At 47.6% G+C, this 17828-nt stretch overlaps 1 protein-coding gene across 1 annotated transcript in view; it reads left to right on the plus strand.

The window, feature by feature from the left end:
- The window catches only part of LOC135809322 (mucin-19-like), a 90328-nt gene that overhangs the window by 845 nt on the left and 71655 nt on the right, over positions 1 to 17828 (plus strand). The window contains exons 2-5 of the mRNA XM_065322655.1: positions 1687 to 2301; positions 7760 to 7930; positions 14927 to 15103; positions 16463 to 16639. Coding sequence (XP_065178727.1) covers positions 1687 to 2301; positions 7760 to 7930; positions 14927 to 15103; positions 16463 to 16639 — 1140 coding nt within the window. The remainder of the gene's footprint in view (positions 1 to 1686; positions 2302 to 7759; positions 7931 to 14926; positions 15104 to 16462; positions 16640 to 17828) is intronic.

Here is a 17828-nt window from a genome sequence, read left to right on the forward strand (position 1 = left end):
CTTGGCCCTGAACTTAAGTGTAGAACGGTGCGACTTATATTCGGGGAAATACGGTAATTGCACTCTACTTCTCAGTCCAAGCACCCACAAAATTAATGATCTCTCTGTTGCAAACGTCATTCTAGATTCAGTTTTTGGTGTGGCCTACCCTCAGGGTGAGACAGTAAAGTTTTGACAACCATGTGTGAGTGTTTTGACGGGGTGAGGTTATACCGGTAACATTGTCACCATCTTAGAGATTTCCCGGGGGGGGGGGGGGGGGGGGGGGGCAGTTGCAACATGTTCCCTTTAGGTCCGGATGTGCTTGCTGTCTACAGAGGTAGAGGTAAGAGAAGTGGTGATGGTGGGGATTGGTGAATGTGGCCCATAGTCAAATCTGAGCATACCGGTCAAGTGTAGACTTTATTTCAAAGAGTTTGTCATAGGAAAGGTGGTACTCATCTCCCTTCCCTCGCAAGAAATGAAATATACTTGTACCATGAATAATTCACGCATTAGAACCACTTACGGGGACCATGCTGAGGCATGATTTTAGTGAGCGCAACTGTGATTGCTGTTGGTGCTGCTGAGAACATGTGTGAACAATCACCATCTTTTTACAAGTATAATTGTGTACCGTGAAAAAAAAGGTCGATTCCTGAACAATGGACTCGGATGGAAAGCCAAGGATAAATTTATAGAAAAGAAAAGGACCAAGGAACTACAAGTTACGCTGTAATGTCCACTAACACCACCGGTCACTAAACAATCAGCTCATGCGATAACATTGCACGACACTGACCGATGGTACTGACGTTCTACAACTAACTGGCTATCAGCTCTAGCACATCTTGGGTGCGTGCTCCAACTCTAAGTTATAATAATATCATAGGAAGTTGGAAGGCTGTTGGAGCGCGCACCCAAGATGTGCTAGAGCTGATAGCCAGTTAGTTGTAGAACGTCAGTACCGTCGGTCAGCGTCGTGCAATGTTATCGCATGAGCTAATAGATGATATGGCGAATAACGTGCAACTAGACTTGGGAGGGCATTGCACACCAGTGGTATACAAATCGTACTACAGTACTGTACAATGTGTACACTGTAGGCCCTGAGCTAGCTCTGCAGGATCACAGTCACAGATAACCATACAACTTTGAACTTTGTATGCAACTACTCTGCAATGCCCTCCCAAGTTTAGTTGCACATTATTGGGCATATCATCTATTGTTTAGTAACTGGTGGTGTTAGTGGACATTATAGCATAACTTGAAGTTCCTTGGTCCTTTTCTTTTCTATAAATTTCTGAACAATGTTTCAATTTATACGTAACATGTACTGTGTTTCGAAGTCTGAAGAAATGGTTGAACGGTCTCTGCTGGGATGACAGCTACACCATATCTCAGTGGCTAGAGTATCGCTGGCCTCAAGTGAAGGCCCCTGGTTCGAGTCCTGGTGGTGACAGTCAATTGTTTTCTTCAAACTTTTCCCTTTTCCATTCCATCAACCTATGAATACCATGTACTGTAGTCTCTTTTCATGCATCTTTCTAGGTTTGCACAGATTTTGTTGGCTTGCTCTGGTCTAGTAAAAACTGTAGTACTTGTCACTGGTTGCTTCTTGGGGTGAAATGTTGAACTTAATACTGCAAGTGTGTAATTTTCTGTGTTTGTGACACGTTTCCACTTCTTTACCTAAACATATGACAGGAAGTAACCCCCCAGCAACAGGCGGCAGTGATGCAATGACAAGTGCTGCAGCCATACCTTCACCTACAGGTTCCATAGCAATGGCCCCTACCACAGCAACGACCCCTAACCCAACAGCGACGCCTAGCGCAGCAACGACCTCTAGCACGGCAACGACCCCTACCACAGCAGCCTCTACCACATCAACCCCTACCACACCAGCCCCTACCACATCAACCTCTACCACATCAACCCCTACCACACCAGCCTCTACCACACCAACCTCTACCACACCAACCTCTACCACACCAACCTCTACCACACCAGCCTCTACCACACCAGCCCCTACCACACCAACCTCTACCACACCAGCCACTACCACACCAGCCCCTACCACACCAACCTCTACCACACCAACCTCTACCACACCAACCTCTACCACACCAGCCCCTACCACACCAACCTCTACCACACCAGCCCCTACCACACCAGCCCCTACCACACCAACCTCTACCACACCAACCTCTACCACACCAGCCTCTACCACACCAGCCCCTACCACACCAACCCCTACCACATCAGCCTCTAGCACGGCAACGACCTCTACCACAGCAGCGACGTTTGCAACCGTACCAGGTGAGTCGTTATTTTGGATCGCTGTGTGTTGACTGATCAACAGTCTTGAATGGGTCACTTTTTCGGAAGAAATCCTCCTGCGAATCACCCTTCATTGATAAATACTGGATACCAACGGGAAGAAATTCTTCCATGGGTATCGAGGAATGGTGATTCGTATAAGGAAACAGCATTCTGGCACAAAATAAAGATGCTCCGGCAGGGAGTAGGGGAAAGTCCCTTCTCAATGCTGCGGTGAAAGCTGCACAAGTAACATTAGTTTACTGGTAGTGCGAATATCCTTCACGGTTTATCGCCATTCACGGTTTGACGGGTTCTCGGTAGTCTGAATGCGCCCTAAGGCGACCGCTCGAGGGATCTTCAAAATGCAGTCACTGTCTCCTTATCCAGGGTCATGTGACTGGAAATAACACGTCTTGGTCCTAGTTGTAGGGTCCTCTGAGACAGGTGCTCATCTTATCTGAGTGGTCCTCTGAGACAGGTGCTCATCTTATCTGAGTGGTCCTCTGAGACAGGTGCTCATCTTATCTGAGTGGTCCTCTGAGACAGGTGCTCATCTTATCTGAGTGGTCCTCTGAGACAGGTGCTCATCTTATCTGAGTGGTCCTCTGAGACAGGTGCTCATCTTATCTGAGTGGTCCTCTGAGACAGGTGCTCATCTTATCTGAGTGGTCAATTTGACATGTTCTACTGGATAGGTACACCCTAACACCAAAGTAGGGATCTCAGCGCGTGCACTGCGCATGCAGCCAAGCTCGCATCAGATGTGGCATGCAGAATTTTTTTACCAAACACTGACTATTTTTTGCAGAAAATTAAGATCTTCAACCAAGGACATGGGTGTAGGCAGGGGGGGGGGGGGGTGCAACCCCCTCAAAATGTCGATCTTGGTTCGCAGCTAGTTCGAGAAAGACCATAGTACGCAGACCGCTGATCAAATGTACAACTCTGCACATCGCACACTGTAGCTATCCCTGTTCAGACCAGGGAGTAGTAGGTATTGTACTACTCCCTGGTTCAGACCTACAATGTATCTGAAACCAATCCAAATTCAGTTGACTACCGTAAAGGAAAAGGACACATGATACGAGTTAAGAGCAACTCTCCATCACTGTAACCAGACACTATATACAGTCAGAAAGTGCAACAACTAGGCACAAAACTGACAGAGTACTGAGACAGTAACAATCGACATTCTTTGTTCCGTTGGGACTGTAGCTTGTGCTCGTTTTCGTTGCGCTTGCCTTCCCCTCTTTGGTCTTTCCATAACCTTGAACCTTCCAAGTTGGAAGGCTGTCGGTTAGCGCTACGGAGACGTGTTGAAGCTAGGTGTCAGGACGTCGAATGTCTCAGTACTCTGTCAGTTTTGTGCCTAGTTGTTGCACTTTCTGACTATAAAATCTGGTTACAGTGATGGAGAGTTACTCTTAACTCGTATCCATATGTCCTTTTCCTTTCTACATTTATTATTGGCTCAACGTCCAAATTTCAAACTACTGTACTGTACAAGCAGAAATATTCGTCTGGAATTTAATTTCGTCTTTTTCGTCCAACGAGCTGTTGGACTAAATTAAATGCCGGACTAATATTGATTTGTCCAGCTTTTCAATACACTCTTATGATCCATGGACGAAATTTACAACCAGACGAACTCCCTTTCTTTGGAGTTGGACGAAATTATTGACCGACGAAATATTCTGCTTATACAGTTAAGTCTTGTATAAAAGCCGCGGCTTCTATGACTTTCTTGGTGAAATTTTGCAGGCTTCTATATGAGACAGGCTTCAAGACAGGTATTTTTTTGTATGTCAACACTAAAACCAGGCTTATGTGTGATTTGATGGGCCCAAAATTGCGGCTTCTATTCAAGTGCGGCTTCTATTCAAGTGCGGCTTTTATACAAGACTTTACAGTATTTTGTGTCGTGATTGGCCATTTTGCAATGAAACTTCTAGTCAAGGGCAACTCCGCTTCATACCTGCCGTTGTGCAGTGTCATGTCAGGCCTCAGCAGGCTCAGCACATGATTTGTATTGCACTCCACATGTTTTGTTAGAAGCAAAGAATCATACAAACAAGCCATGGGTAGAAGTAGCAATATGGTCTATGGAAAACGCACGTCAGGCATAGCAGTTTGGTCGTGCTATTTTTGGTATAATGCAGTTCTGGCTGTTGATTGGTCGCATTTGAGGTTGTGGAAAGGCAAAGAAGTTTCTTTCATGTATTGCAAGTGTGGATACAGCAGCAGAAGAGTGAAAGTAGCGTTGAAGTGCAGCTTGTGTTTTTCGTGGGAAATAGGATAGGTATGATCAAGGATGCCTTACTGCACCATCAAACACGACGTTGCAAGCAGAGAGTAGTAAAATACCATATCACTACTCCCTGGTTGGAGGTTTGCCATTCGCTGATTGATCTTCAGCATCAAATGTGGGGCTAATTTTGCCCCCCCCCCCCCCCCACACACACACTCCCCATATCACGGATCAAATAATATGCATGAAAGGCCCAACATAAGTGCATGTACTTTTGTGTGGGGAAGTTGTGGCACCCCCCCCCCCCCCTTGATCACTATCCTGGCTACGGCCCTGAAGGAGAAATGGCTGAAATTTCATTGCAAGGAAATGGTGGTTACATGCTACCAGAATTGGATCTTGTTTGGTATGTAGACCGCCCATGTGTTCTGGAATCGATTTGTAACATTCGTTGGAAGGCACGAAGCCGTTTTCGTTCCAAACGACAGGTTTCTTTCAGGGCTGAAAATGGTGACCATGCCGATCGTTGCCACGATCTCTGAGGTTAAAATCACTGGATTTAACCGGGGAAAGGCTCTGGATTTGATGGTAAACCCGACAGAAATACTTGATATTGGATGTTGAGAGCTGGCAGGAAATTTCACTGAAGCGTTCATGCTCCACGTGGCGCGAAAGGTGACCACGTTCGTTCTTGTGCATTTCTGCATTTCTGGCAAATCGCCGTGCATATGTCCGTCGTTGCAGCGACATCGATTGTCAGGTGTGGACAGGATTTTGTTTGAGTAGTCATGTGGAGACGTGGTTTGCATACATGCCAACCTGGAGTCTTGAGTTCCCTGGACAACGAGGCTAAATTCCCTTGATTTTGTTCGTTTTCCCTAGACACCAATTTTTTTAGTGCATCCATCATTAGCAGATGTATTTTCATGACTGCTGCTCAATCAAAAGGGATGTCATTGCATTGAGCAGTAACTGCACTAGTAAACTTTCTGTTGACTGCCGTTATACCGGTGATCCATTGCAGTTCCACATGGGTGTTTTTGTCTACTACACTTATATGGGATCTACAAGTTCTAGTATACACTGAAAAAGCATCATGAAAAGGAGAACTTCGATTTCAAAAGTTCCATCTCAATCCCTGGACTTTCGCAGGACATCCCGGGACCCCGGGACAAACACCCTATTCCCTGGACTGTCCCGGGAAACCCTGGACGGTTGGCATGTATGGGTTTGGTTGTGACAGGCAACAGGAGCGGCTCCCGAGGATGGCGAAAGCCAAATCTACTCAAAGCCGACTTCATTAGCGCCAATCTTCTGGCAGCGCATTTTCACTTCAGTTGCTGCAACAAACGGCACAAGCTGTGGAAATCGTCAAATGATATTAGCCTATCAGTGTGCCCAGAACCTCTACTGAAGCATTAGCTTGAGTAACATTTCTCTCTAGCTCTCTTTCTCTCTTTCTGTCTCTCTCGTTCTCTGTAAAATGTTCAAACTTCAAAATCAAGGTTGAGCTGCGCCGGGGAGTCGTCAAATACCGACTCTCCGAGCTGCATTATCGCTGGTTTTTGGCGATCGCCATTTTTTCCAGTCTACCATCGCCGCGTTCAAAAATCGATTACATCATTGACTGCGTACAGCCCTGCGCAGTGTCCGCGCTGATATCCCTAACCAAAGTGCTGATTTTTGGGACGGGATGGCTGAGAATTGGCTGGGAATATGCAACGTGAACACTACACGGCATAGTGTGAGTTTCGCCATCAACAGACCCCTAGGCAAACCCATACAGAGTTGCACACTCTTGGAAGCTCATTTACTCTTGATGGTGCTGATGGTCTCAGTAGACCACACTGACTGCACAAGGCTTGGAACGTGGCATTGCACCACACAAAGTACCAGCTGTACAGTGTACAGTGTACTGTAATTTTACAAATTTTCGGTGTACTTTTATTTTCAGTACTTTCGGTGCATCACATTCTGCTTCATACCTAAAATTTCAATACACCGAACAAACACTAACACACATATTAAATCCAGTAGGGAACTGCTTCTCAGTACCTGAAATTTCTGTTCACCTAACCTGGCCTTTTGCCCTCATACCGAAAATATTGAGCACCGAAAATTTCTGAAATTAGAGTACTATGTATATGTGGTGTCGGCACCCTAGTTTTTGTCTTCTTTTCGCATATTTCTTCTTTTTTTTGAAACTGTTATGGTCTTTTGTATCTATTCGAAGTGGCTTATGCGAACATTTTTGGCTGGTTTGCATGATTCGCATGCCCATTAATGCAGCTGCAGGCCATGCTGATGTCTACGCGAACAAGCACATAATAATAATAAATAATATGCATACCCTTACTTCGCTGACTGCACAAGGCTTGGAACATGGCATGCACCATATGTACCGGGTCTGCAGTGTACGATGCATATCCACTTCAATATCTTGGTTTTATGCTCGGAGACGGTCGTGTGCCATCTCCCCAATTTATTCGGAAAAGCATTTGCTACTATTACTGCAGGTTGCTTTTTAGTTTTTACTTGACTTCAAAAGTACACGTATGCTGTTCATCAGTTTCTTGTTGTAATCAGCAGCACTGTTCCTTGCAGTGTGTCCTCCATCGTGTGATGTGCTATCATTATTATGCATGTGTTGTTGTTATGCACTTACTATACTAGGGGTGTCTGAACCGGTGCGGCAGGTGCGGCCAAATTGCACCAATAATTTCATCCGGTGATTTCTGGAGCAATGAAATATGGGCTATTTGGGGCCAAGTTTCCTAAAATTTCCCAAGGGACGTCCCCCGGGACCCCGCGTTTTCATGGCCGCACCAATGTGGAGTACCTTGCGACGTCCCTTTAAACACCATTGGGTTGTGGCTTCTAGGGAGACGACACAAGATCACGGTACCTGAAACTTGTGCGGGTTCGGAAGTTCTTTGTAAGCTGTTGTCTATGCTTCTGCGCGGCTTTGGCCTGCTGACCCCAAGCGCGGCCCAGACAAACGATGCCATACGTGGGTGTGTGTAAATCGGCCCTGCCCCAAGGGCGACTGTAACGGGCAGCCCCGGGAGTGAAGCCAGCGGTATGGCTGCCTGTGTCGTTTTCCTGTAGGCTACGACTCCCTGTTACGCATTTGCCATAGACCCGAGGGCTGAAACATCTCACGCTGATGCACCTGAATTTGATCTGTGTTGCTATTACACACTGCAGCTGTGGCATGCACACCACCAACCTCCCCAACCAACGGCCAATTTTCCCAGGGCGCATTCAATACTGGTGATACCCTGACATTGTCTTGTAATAGTGGCTACACTTTGCTCGGTTCTGATACGTGGACTTGCCAAGCCAATGGCACAGTGACCAGTGGTGGTAGCTGTATTCGTAAGTTTCCTTTGTCTCTTTTCATTTTCTTCGCGTTCTCATTCTGTGACAGATAATAATTATGCTGAACTTCATGAACCCACACTTAGAAACTGCACGACACCATGCTTGTATGATTCTTGTAGAATGCTTGGAGTTTCTTGATTGGAGTTGCGATACAATTCTGCAGCATAGTCCTACAGTGGACACAGGCCGTTTAGATTCGTTGTCACCCATGGGCCTGGCAACTGCACCTCGCCAAGGACCAATGCAGGCAATCCTGTGCGGTGTAGATTGTGCTATCGACAAGTGTAACCCAACTAACTTGATTAAGGCTGCGTTCTAAATCCTCTCGGAAAAGTCCGAGACTCTCCGAAAAGTTGGAGAGCTGTTCTTGTATCCTCTCTGACTTTTAGGAGCCTCTCCAAAGCCCTCCAAGCGACAAAGGTATAGAGTACAAGAGTACATGAAACCCCAAGTGTGCAGCTTGGATGGGTTGGTGTCACGACCAAATTCCGGGATTACATCATGTCAGTAATGTAGTGCGTACAAGAAGAATTCAAGCGGATCTCTTTCTGCACAACTGCAGCTCAGTTGTACGCACTACGCCACTTCCCGCTGTATATTAGCACCAACAATGATAATAATAGTTACACGTAGTAGTAATAATAGTTCGCATGTAGCCCATGAGTGAGATCACCCATGGGGTTAACGGATCCGTCGGTAAAAAATAAATAAAAACGAGAAATATATGTACACATTCTCTCCATTTTGTTATTGCAGGGAAAACTACCTCGATTCCATCATCAGCCTTGGCATGAGGAATATATATTGAGTACAGAATGTTATTTACCAAAAGGTTATTTGAATAAAGGGGGTTTGTCAAGTGACAACCGCTCTATTTAGTTGCTATTTACTCTTGGCGCATGTGCTGGATGAAAAATCTTTTATTAGTGATGTGGAAAAAAATTATTGACGTTTCGGGCCAGTCACCCATCGTCAGAAGGTTATTTGAGTACTGTATAAATTTGACAATTTTACGGCGTATTTCTATTTTCGGTACTTCTGGAGCAATTTTTTTTACCTAAAATTTCAATAACTGAACAAACACTAACACACATAATCCAATAGGGAACTGCTTCTCTGTGCCTAAAATTTCTGTTCACCTAACCTGGCCTTTTGCTGTCATACCCAAAATTTGACCACCTAAAACTTCTGAAATTAGGGTAAGTGCAGATATTTTTAGCATGATAGGTTAGTACACTGATTCACAATGCCGAGCCACGCTTCCCTGTCTTGGGATATAGCTTCCACTTCGGCAATGGAAACGTTTATTGTCTTTTAAAAGTCATTCTTGATGTTGTCGATCCATCTGGTTACGGGGCGTCCCCTGGGCTTTGTTGGGTTTTATTCCACAACTCAAATAAAATAAACTGCCATGTCCAAGAGAAAACCCGAACTGAGGACTCCCCTGGCGGAGGAGACTCCGGCAACGAAAATGGATACGCATACTATAAAGGTAGCTAGCATGCGTACGGTACGGTGAAATGGTTGAAAGGGAAGAGTGCAAGAGAACGCAGCATACATATAAGGCAAGGGATATATACGGATACACCACGCTCCTTCCGAGATAAAAGACATTTTATCTAAGCAAAATGCAAAATAGGACATAGCTTGCGGAACAGACAGAGTACGCAAGACAGAAAGAAAACACAGCAGAACAACACAAGTGAGCAAGCTAGATATCTGAATCAGATACAGAAACTAGTCATAAGATTGTCCACTGGTTGAGATTATATTGTACGGAACATTCTGCTGGCGAGGATGACCGCTGCGGCGTTGAGCTGGAGCAGTCGCAGGTTGGGCAGCAACAGCATCTGGTTGCGATATGTTGATAGGTGCGGAATCAACAGGGTCGGGAGTGGAGGCTGCTGCAGATGTCGGGGCAGGCAACACTCTGGGACGGAGGAAACGACGATTGCGCCAGTAGACGCGACCACTGGGCACTTTAACCAGGTAGTCACGGTGCTGGCCAATACCGACAATGGTTCCATACGATGACCAAAGTTTGGTCCGCGGGTGCTGGATATCAACTGGCATGGCCAGGCGAGACAGCGGACGAGCCGACTGGTCATAGCGCTTCTGTGTAGATGTAGCGTGCTTGCTGGACTGGGCATAAATTACTTCAGCTTGACGCTGCCACTCAGGGCAAAGCTGGCATGATGAGCAAATACAAAGGAGGGTAACGGACGACCATACAATGCCTGTGCTGGACTACGGCCGGTAGCGTTGGGGGTATTCCTCCATTCAAATAATGCACGCTGAAAAGAATCGGCGTCGAGGTCGCCATTGCTAGTAGTCTTCTGGATCAACCGTTTCATGGCTTTGACAGCATTCTCTGCTAGGCCGTTGGACTGCGGATAATGGGGAGAGGACGTTGCATGCCGAATACCCCATGTTTCGCAGAACTTGACGAATCTGTGTGATTGAAACTGTGGGCCGCCGTCGCTTGTCAGCACTTCTGGTACACCGATGTCTGGAAACCAGCGACGTAATAAGCGGATGATGTCTGCCGAGGATGCTGTGCGTCCGACTTTGGCGACACAAGGCCAACCAGTCAGGCGGTCAACATAAACCAGGTACTGCCAGCCTTCGCACTCAAAGAGGTCAGTGCTAGTGTGTTGGAAGGGCAGACTTGGTGTACGGTCTTCACAGCGGAGTGGTTCCTTGGGCTGCGAAGCTCCATAGAGGCGACATTGATCACAACTACGGATGACACGCTCGATATCAGAGGATATGCTAGGCCAGAACACTATCTGCCGTGCACGTGACTTGGTGCGGGTCAAACCTTGATGAGAGGCATGTAGATCTGACAGTATGTGCTGATGTAGGGCTATGGGGATCAGAAGACGAGGGCCTTTCATCACCAGAACATTATCGATCGACACATGTTCATGACCATTCCAGTAGGGCTGTAGCGACTCGGGCATCTGGGACTTCTTCTCAGGGAAGCCGGTCATGATGTACTGGACTAGGCGCTGATAGTCAGGGTCAGCATGCGCGGCAGAACGGAGCTGATGAAAGCGCAAGTTGCCAGAATCCTCTTGTAGACAAGCACGGATGGCGGGGCCTTGAGATGACGAGTCTTCACCAAGCTCGTCTTCAGGACAGGGATCACGGACTGGATGGCGAGACAGAGCATCCGGGAATGCATGATCGCTGCCTTTGCGCGAACTTGCATGCAACTGATAGGGCCGAAGTTTCAGCACAAGCCGCTGGAGACGAGGGTTCTCAATCTGATCAAGGTAGTATGTGTTCAGAATTGGAACGAGCGGACGGTGATCAGTTACGACTTCAAACGCTGAGCCAGAGAGATATAGTGAGCATTTGCGAACTGCCCAGGTGACGGCTAAACACTCTGACTCAACAACAGCATATCTGGATTCTGCATCGAACAGGAAGCGGCTGCCACACTGCAGTATACGCCAAGTTGCATCAGCTTGTTGCTGCCACAGGACATAGCCAAGGCCATTCTTAATGGATGCATCGGTCTCCAGGCGGAGAGGTCGACCAGGTTGAAAAACGACAACACTGGTGGTGAGGCTAACGCAGACTTGACGGCATTGAATGCAACAGTATGTGTTGACTCCCAGAGAAACTCGGTGCTGGACTTCAACAGCGGACGCAACGGGTCACTGAGCGTGGCTATCTCGGGCGAGAAATCACTGCATTGGTTGATGAGACCAAAGGACGAGCGGACATCAGTGCGATTCACTGGCACGGGAAAGTCGGTGATGGCATCAGTCTTGCCACCGTCAACTGTGTAACCGTCAGCATTGATACGGTAGCCGCAGTAGTCAACCTCCGGTGCACAAACTTCTTTACACTCAGGGTGATGCCATGTTGACGGGCTCGGAGCAGAGCATCCCGGACATGAGTGTAATGGGCTGTCAGGTCTGTGTCATACACCAGGCCATCATCGACGACTTTCGAGAAATTGACGAGCCGGACAAAAGCGGAGTCGGTACGGGAATTAAATACATCCCCAGCAGAGACGAGACCTTGGGGGTTTCGGAGGAACCGGTACCGTCCCCACGGCGTAATAAATGTGGTCAGAGGCTGGGCATCCTCAGACAGTGGCACCTGCCAGTAGCCGTGTCTAGCATCAAGCTTCGTGAAGTACCGTGCCGGACCAATGGCGGCGACAGCGTCATGAGGTGTGCGGGCAGGATGAGTCGGTCTGCAAACTTGGTCATTCAGTTTGCGGAGGTCAACGGGGAGACGCATCTTGGTAGTGCCCTTCTTCTCCACGAGAACAATTGGGTGACACCACTCAGATGGTTCAGTAACCGGCTCAATGATGTTGTCATCGACCATGCCATCCAGCTGAGACTTGATCTGGTCCCGATAGGCAAAAGGGATGGATCGTGCATTCCAAACACAACTTGGCTCTGCATCAAGCTTCAGCTTAATATCCATCGGGGGACCATCTATAGGGTTGAGACATGAACTGTCAAACATGTCGGCAAACTCGTCGAGGAGTTGTTGTTGAAGCTGTTCAACAGTACTAGTGTCTGCGCTGAGGGACTGCACCGAAACCGAGGGCCATGCCGCAGGCAACAGGTTAAGGGCGGACAGGCTGTTTCGTGAGAGCAATGCCTCATCCAAGCTATCATAGACATGTACGACAGTGGAGTGAGTGGCAGAACCTAGTGTGAGGGTGGCGCTTAACTTGCCAAGACTGGTGAGTGCTGAGCCATTAGCTGTACGGACAACATACCGGTCGGCTGGCAGATTCTCGGGAAATTCGCCAAGCGTAGACAAATGTGCCAGGCCGATGGCGTCCACATCACTTCCAGTATCAGGTAACCGCCTCAAACTTGTCGGCTCGGATGCTGACACAAGCTGGGTGTCAACCACAATCGTGCTGGAATCCCGCGAGGATGTGGCCCGTTGGAGTTTCAGTTGGCCGACAGTCTTCTTTGCAGCTGGGCACATTGCCAAGAAATGTCCCATGCGTTGGCAACCGTTGCACTTCCGTCCGGCAGCAGGGCATTCACTCTTGGTGTGGGCAGTGCGTCCACAGTTGTGGCACTTGTTCACTGGTCCAGGAGGCTTGCTGCTGGATGATGCCTTAGCTGTGGCATCGGGCTTCTTGGGAGCCTGGCTGGATGACTTCTTCTTCTTCTGACAAGACAACTTCATAGCATTCACGGTACTGCCCCGGGAACCTGTCCAGGGATGCCCGATGTGGTGTGGCTGGCAGCTTCCTCAGACCGACAGAGGTCGACACAGGAGGTCAGAGTGAGGGCCTTGGTCGCCAAGGCAACAGTTTGTGACGTACGTCGTCAGACAATATCCCAGTGACAACGCGGTCGCGCAATATGTCGTCGTCCAGAGATTGTATGGCACTATTACAGGTACCGCACACTCGAGCTGGGAGCTGGGCAGGTGGAGCACATCAACAACTCAGAGAAGTTACATGCGTGGAACAGTTCACGCAGAGATGCGTATCAAGCATCAAACGATTCGCCTGGCTGCTGGGAGCGTCGGTAAAAATCAATTTGATCCAGCAGCGGATTACGTTGCCTACGAATGAACTTTTTCAGTGCGTCCATGGCATCCAGAACATCGTGGGAATCAGGAATGGGAATGATGCCTTCCCAGACGAATCTTCGGAGATCTTCGTCCAGCGCCTGACGAAAAGCTGCCATACGGGTCCCCCTTGGCTGGGAGGCAAGCAGTTGACATTGGACATAATCCGACCAAGCTTCACACCACGAGGCGTAATCAGCAAGCGTGGCAGACACCAACAGCACCGGGCGGTCAACAGAAACGGGTTTGGTTGTAGTGGCTGGGGCTGCTGTTCGACTCCTCGACATGGTCTGCAACAATGTTTGCAGCTGTGCGTCACGTTGTGCAGATGTTTGAATTTGTGCCTGGATTATCGTCAGCAGCTGGTTGGCGTCCAGTTGTGCTGCGGGAGCAGGGCAATCGGATGAACTGTCCGACATGACAGGATGTTGCAAGCACTACTACGAATCAAATTGGAACGACAAGAACGAAGCAGGTTCACTGCGCCATGTTGAGTTTTGTTCCACAACTCAAATAAAATAAACTGCCATGTCCAAGAGAAAACCCGAACTGAGGACTCCCCTGGCGGAGGAGACTCCGGCAACGAAAATGGATACGCATACTATAAAGGTAGCTAGCATGCGTACGGTACGGTGAAATGGTTGAAAGGGAAGAGTGCAAGAGAACGCAGCATACATATAAGGCAAGGGATATATACGGATACACCAGGCTTCTTGATGTCTTACCAACTATGATGTAATCCAGAAATTTCGCCGTGGCGGACGCTCATGCAGAAAGAGTCCCAAGCTGCACACTAGTCTGGATTTCATGTACTCGTGATGACACTGGCAGCGGCAGCATGATAATGCTCTCTTTGCCTAGTCACCATGGGCACCGGCAACCGGATTGACTTGTGCTTTTGCTTGATGATGATCTTGCCGCACAAGTGGATAGGGTAGACAGCATTCCGGTCGACCAATGTCAACTGGACCCACATTAAAAGTCTTGTTGTCTTGTGCTGTTATTTCACTTATCCATGACTATTTGCAAGGGTAAATGCACCAGAAGGTGCAGCTTCGGGCGAGTTTGAAAAATCTACGTTTTCCTCGTTTGCGTGATTTTCGATTAGATATGGAAGCTGAGATCTGTAACTTCAGTCTCGCTCAGCATTAGTGCAACCTGTAACCTGTAGGTTTGTTGCCGTATCTTGGCATCAGAACGATGCAAACGATAACTTATGCTGCTGTGAACCTGTACGTGGAGCTACTCACTTCTGCATGTCCTCTTGGGGCGTTGGCTCGTAGTTGAGGGGATGCTGGGTAGTGCCTTTTTTGCCCTCCCCACGTGTATGATTGATGCAGCACCTGAGCATCTGAAAGGCTGGAATGTATCCACAATGATGACGTGTCTGTCTTTGACCTGTGTTCCTGTCACCCACTGCAGGCCAATGTAAACGACCAATTGATCCAGCCAATGGAGCATATTCACTGGGCTCCTTCAACGCTGTGCAAAGCATCCTGACATTGTCTTGTAATCCGGATCACCGTCTCTACGGCACTCGTAACGCTACTTGTGCATCTGATGGCGTAGTGGCTGGTACAGGCGCTAGTACCTGTGAGCGTAAGTTTTTCTGCTGCCTGTTGTCAACGTCTACGTTCTAATTCTGAAGCAGGTATGCTGATAAGCTACACAAGCATGTAGTCAGACAAGGCATACCATGCCTATGTGATCCATTATGCTTCCTCTGCGTCACTGAAATGTGTGTGTGCTTATCTTTTCAGAGTGTATTCGCAGTCATTCTGTGACAATGGCTAAGCAGTATGTCTAAAAGTAGATCCAAGTTTCTAGGAACGGAACAGACATCTTCCATAGCCGATCATTGATGATAATTCAAACTTTCGGGGACTCAAAGATCTCCGACGTATATCGAGTGACACAACAAGAAAAAAAGTCGTACGACGTGCGAAAGTTATAGCTTCAGTGCTTCCCTGCTTTGCACGTGAAACCAGTTTGCGCAGCAAGTGCACGCATGCCCGTCATGTGGGCTTGTGCATGGAAATCCTGTACGCACAGCTGCGATGCGTGAGGCCCTGTATGCGCTAGCTGCTATCCGCGGAAGCCTGCACTGTACTACTAGCCTGCAAGATGGAGTGTCAAATCGGAATGCTTTTTGTCTTTCCAGCTCCTGCGCTCAAAGTTCTCCTCCTTCTCCACCTGAAGTCGTTTCAAGTTCTCGTACTTTGAAGTACTACTAGCTCTTAGTTATCGTTCTGTCTGGACCTACACAGCTAAAAGAAAAGGGAGATGCTGGATTGTGACACGTGCTGTGCTGGTCCTTGTGTTGTGACAACTTGGTGTTGTTTTGGAATTTGATATTGTGTCCGAGGCCAGTGTGTGAATCTGCTTACGCCATGCGAAAGTAGCGAAGCCTTCAGAGTACTCCTGCTAGGTCGACCAGGTCTCAAGTATGCACCGATTCTTAAGGAAACCACCTACAACTCCTCCGGGCTACTGGTATTCCTCAACTGATCTCTCACTGGAGGAAGAAAGCTTGGAAAAGCTGCTTGTACATGTAGTGATTCTGCGTCACGTGCTGTTGGAGAATGCACGTGTAGAGTTACACTCATTGAGAGTTCTGTGAAGTTGCCCTTGTTACTAGCTGTTGTGTGAATAGAACGTTGGGCATCATTTCACCCGACCACTGGCAACATATCCAGCTTAGTTTTGCACCTTTTTATGGGTTACAATTCCTTTTTCTACCCATGGATTCTTACCGAAGGCTAAAAGGCTGAAACTACTCACAATAGCGAATTTGTATCTAGCCTATATTGTGCAACAGAACGGTTCCAGGCTGTCCAATACTCAATAGAGTGCTCGATGCCCAGAAGCAGAGCTTCTTCCCACCAGAAGAGGAGGAAGAAAGTGCTATGACGCACAAGTAGGCGCTCATCAGACCTGTATTGCTGTTGTCCACTGCAGGTATATGTATGAGACCAGCTGATCCAGCCAACGGAGCATACTCTCCGGGCCCGTTTGACACGCGGAATTCTACCCTGACATTGTCTTGTAATACAAATTACCGGGTTTCTGGCACTGGTAGCGTGACTTGTGTATCTGATGGCACAGTGGCTGGTGCGGGCGCTAGTACCTGTGAACGTGAGTTTTCTGCTGCCTGTTGTCAGTGTGTACATTCTAATGCTGTAGCAGATACTTGGTATGTAGATGGGCTTCTCTAGCTACATGCTTAAAAGCATATAGTTAGACTCAGTGTACCATGCCTATGTGATCTGTGTACCATGCCTATGTGATCTGTGTACCATGCCTATGTGATCTGTGTACCATGCCTATGTGATCTGTGTACCATGCCTATGTGATCTGTGTACCATGCCTATGTGATCTGTGTACCATGCCTATGTGATCTGTGTAGAAGAATGCAAAATTCTAGCCTGAAATTCCAACCAGGATAGAATGTAGAGCGGCAGCGAATGTTTAATTTTGTTAACGAACCCTTCTCTGCAAGCCAGACAAGGGTTCCATTATTTTACGCTTCTATATCACTGCCAAGTGATGGTCATAATGCTGGAGTTCTGGGTGATCAAAGATGCTGTGCAGTCCCTCATCATGGACTATCAACAGTAGCTGAAGATCAGTTGAACACCACCTCGTAAGGAGCTCCATCGTTTCCTTCAGGTTACGAAAACTGGAGATTGAAGGCTGTCAATCCATGTTGTGGCAATTTTTCTTCACGAGCACGGCACACTGCTTTCAGTTTCTGAGATTGATTCTTGCTGTCTTTTGTATAATCACGCAGAGCCGATCAACTTGCCTTTAGGGGTCGTTTTTTAGTTGTCCTGAAACGAATATGGTTCCTTTCGTACTCGGACTTTCTCCCCAATCTCCGAAGTGAATGCAGCCTGCTATGCTGGACGACAAAAATTGTATGCATGTGAACAGTGATTTTGGCTCACGACACTCCATCCAAGGAGGAAATACAAAGATAATAGGGGCTACAGCAGAGAGTTGATAGAAACAGCGAAAATGACAGAAATTGCTATCCACCTCGTACTATTGTTGGCATGTCTCCACTTGGATACGAGCTCACCTTCTGTCTATCCTGAATATAAATCTCCGTGCACTTGTAGAATGCCGATTATCCGAACTTCAACTATCCGAGCGATCGATTATCCCAAATGTCTATTTGAGCTGGATTGAAGGGACAAAATGACTTTTTGCTGATTTCCACCACCCGCAGCACCTTTCAAATGGTGCAAAAGACGTTTTGCAGAAGGTTAATTAACTTGTCATCGAAATATATCCCGTGACGTCATTTCGAGGAGCTAAGTTT

Source organism: Sycon ciliatum, chromosome 2 (assembly GCF_964019385.1).
Source record: "Sycon ciliatum chromosome 2, ocSycCili1.1, whole genome shotgun sequence".
Lineage (NCBI taxonomy): Eukaryota > Metazoa > Porifera > Calcarea > Leucosolenida > Sycettidae > Sycon > Sycon ciliatum.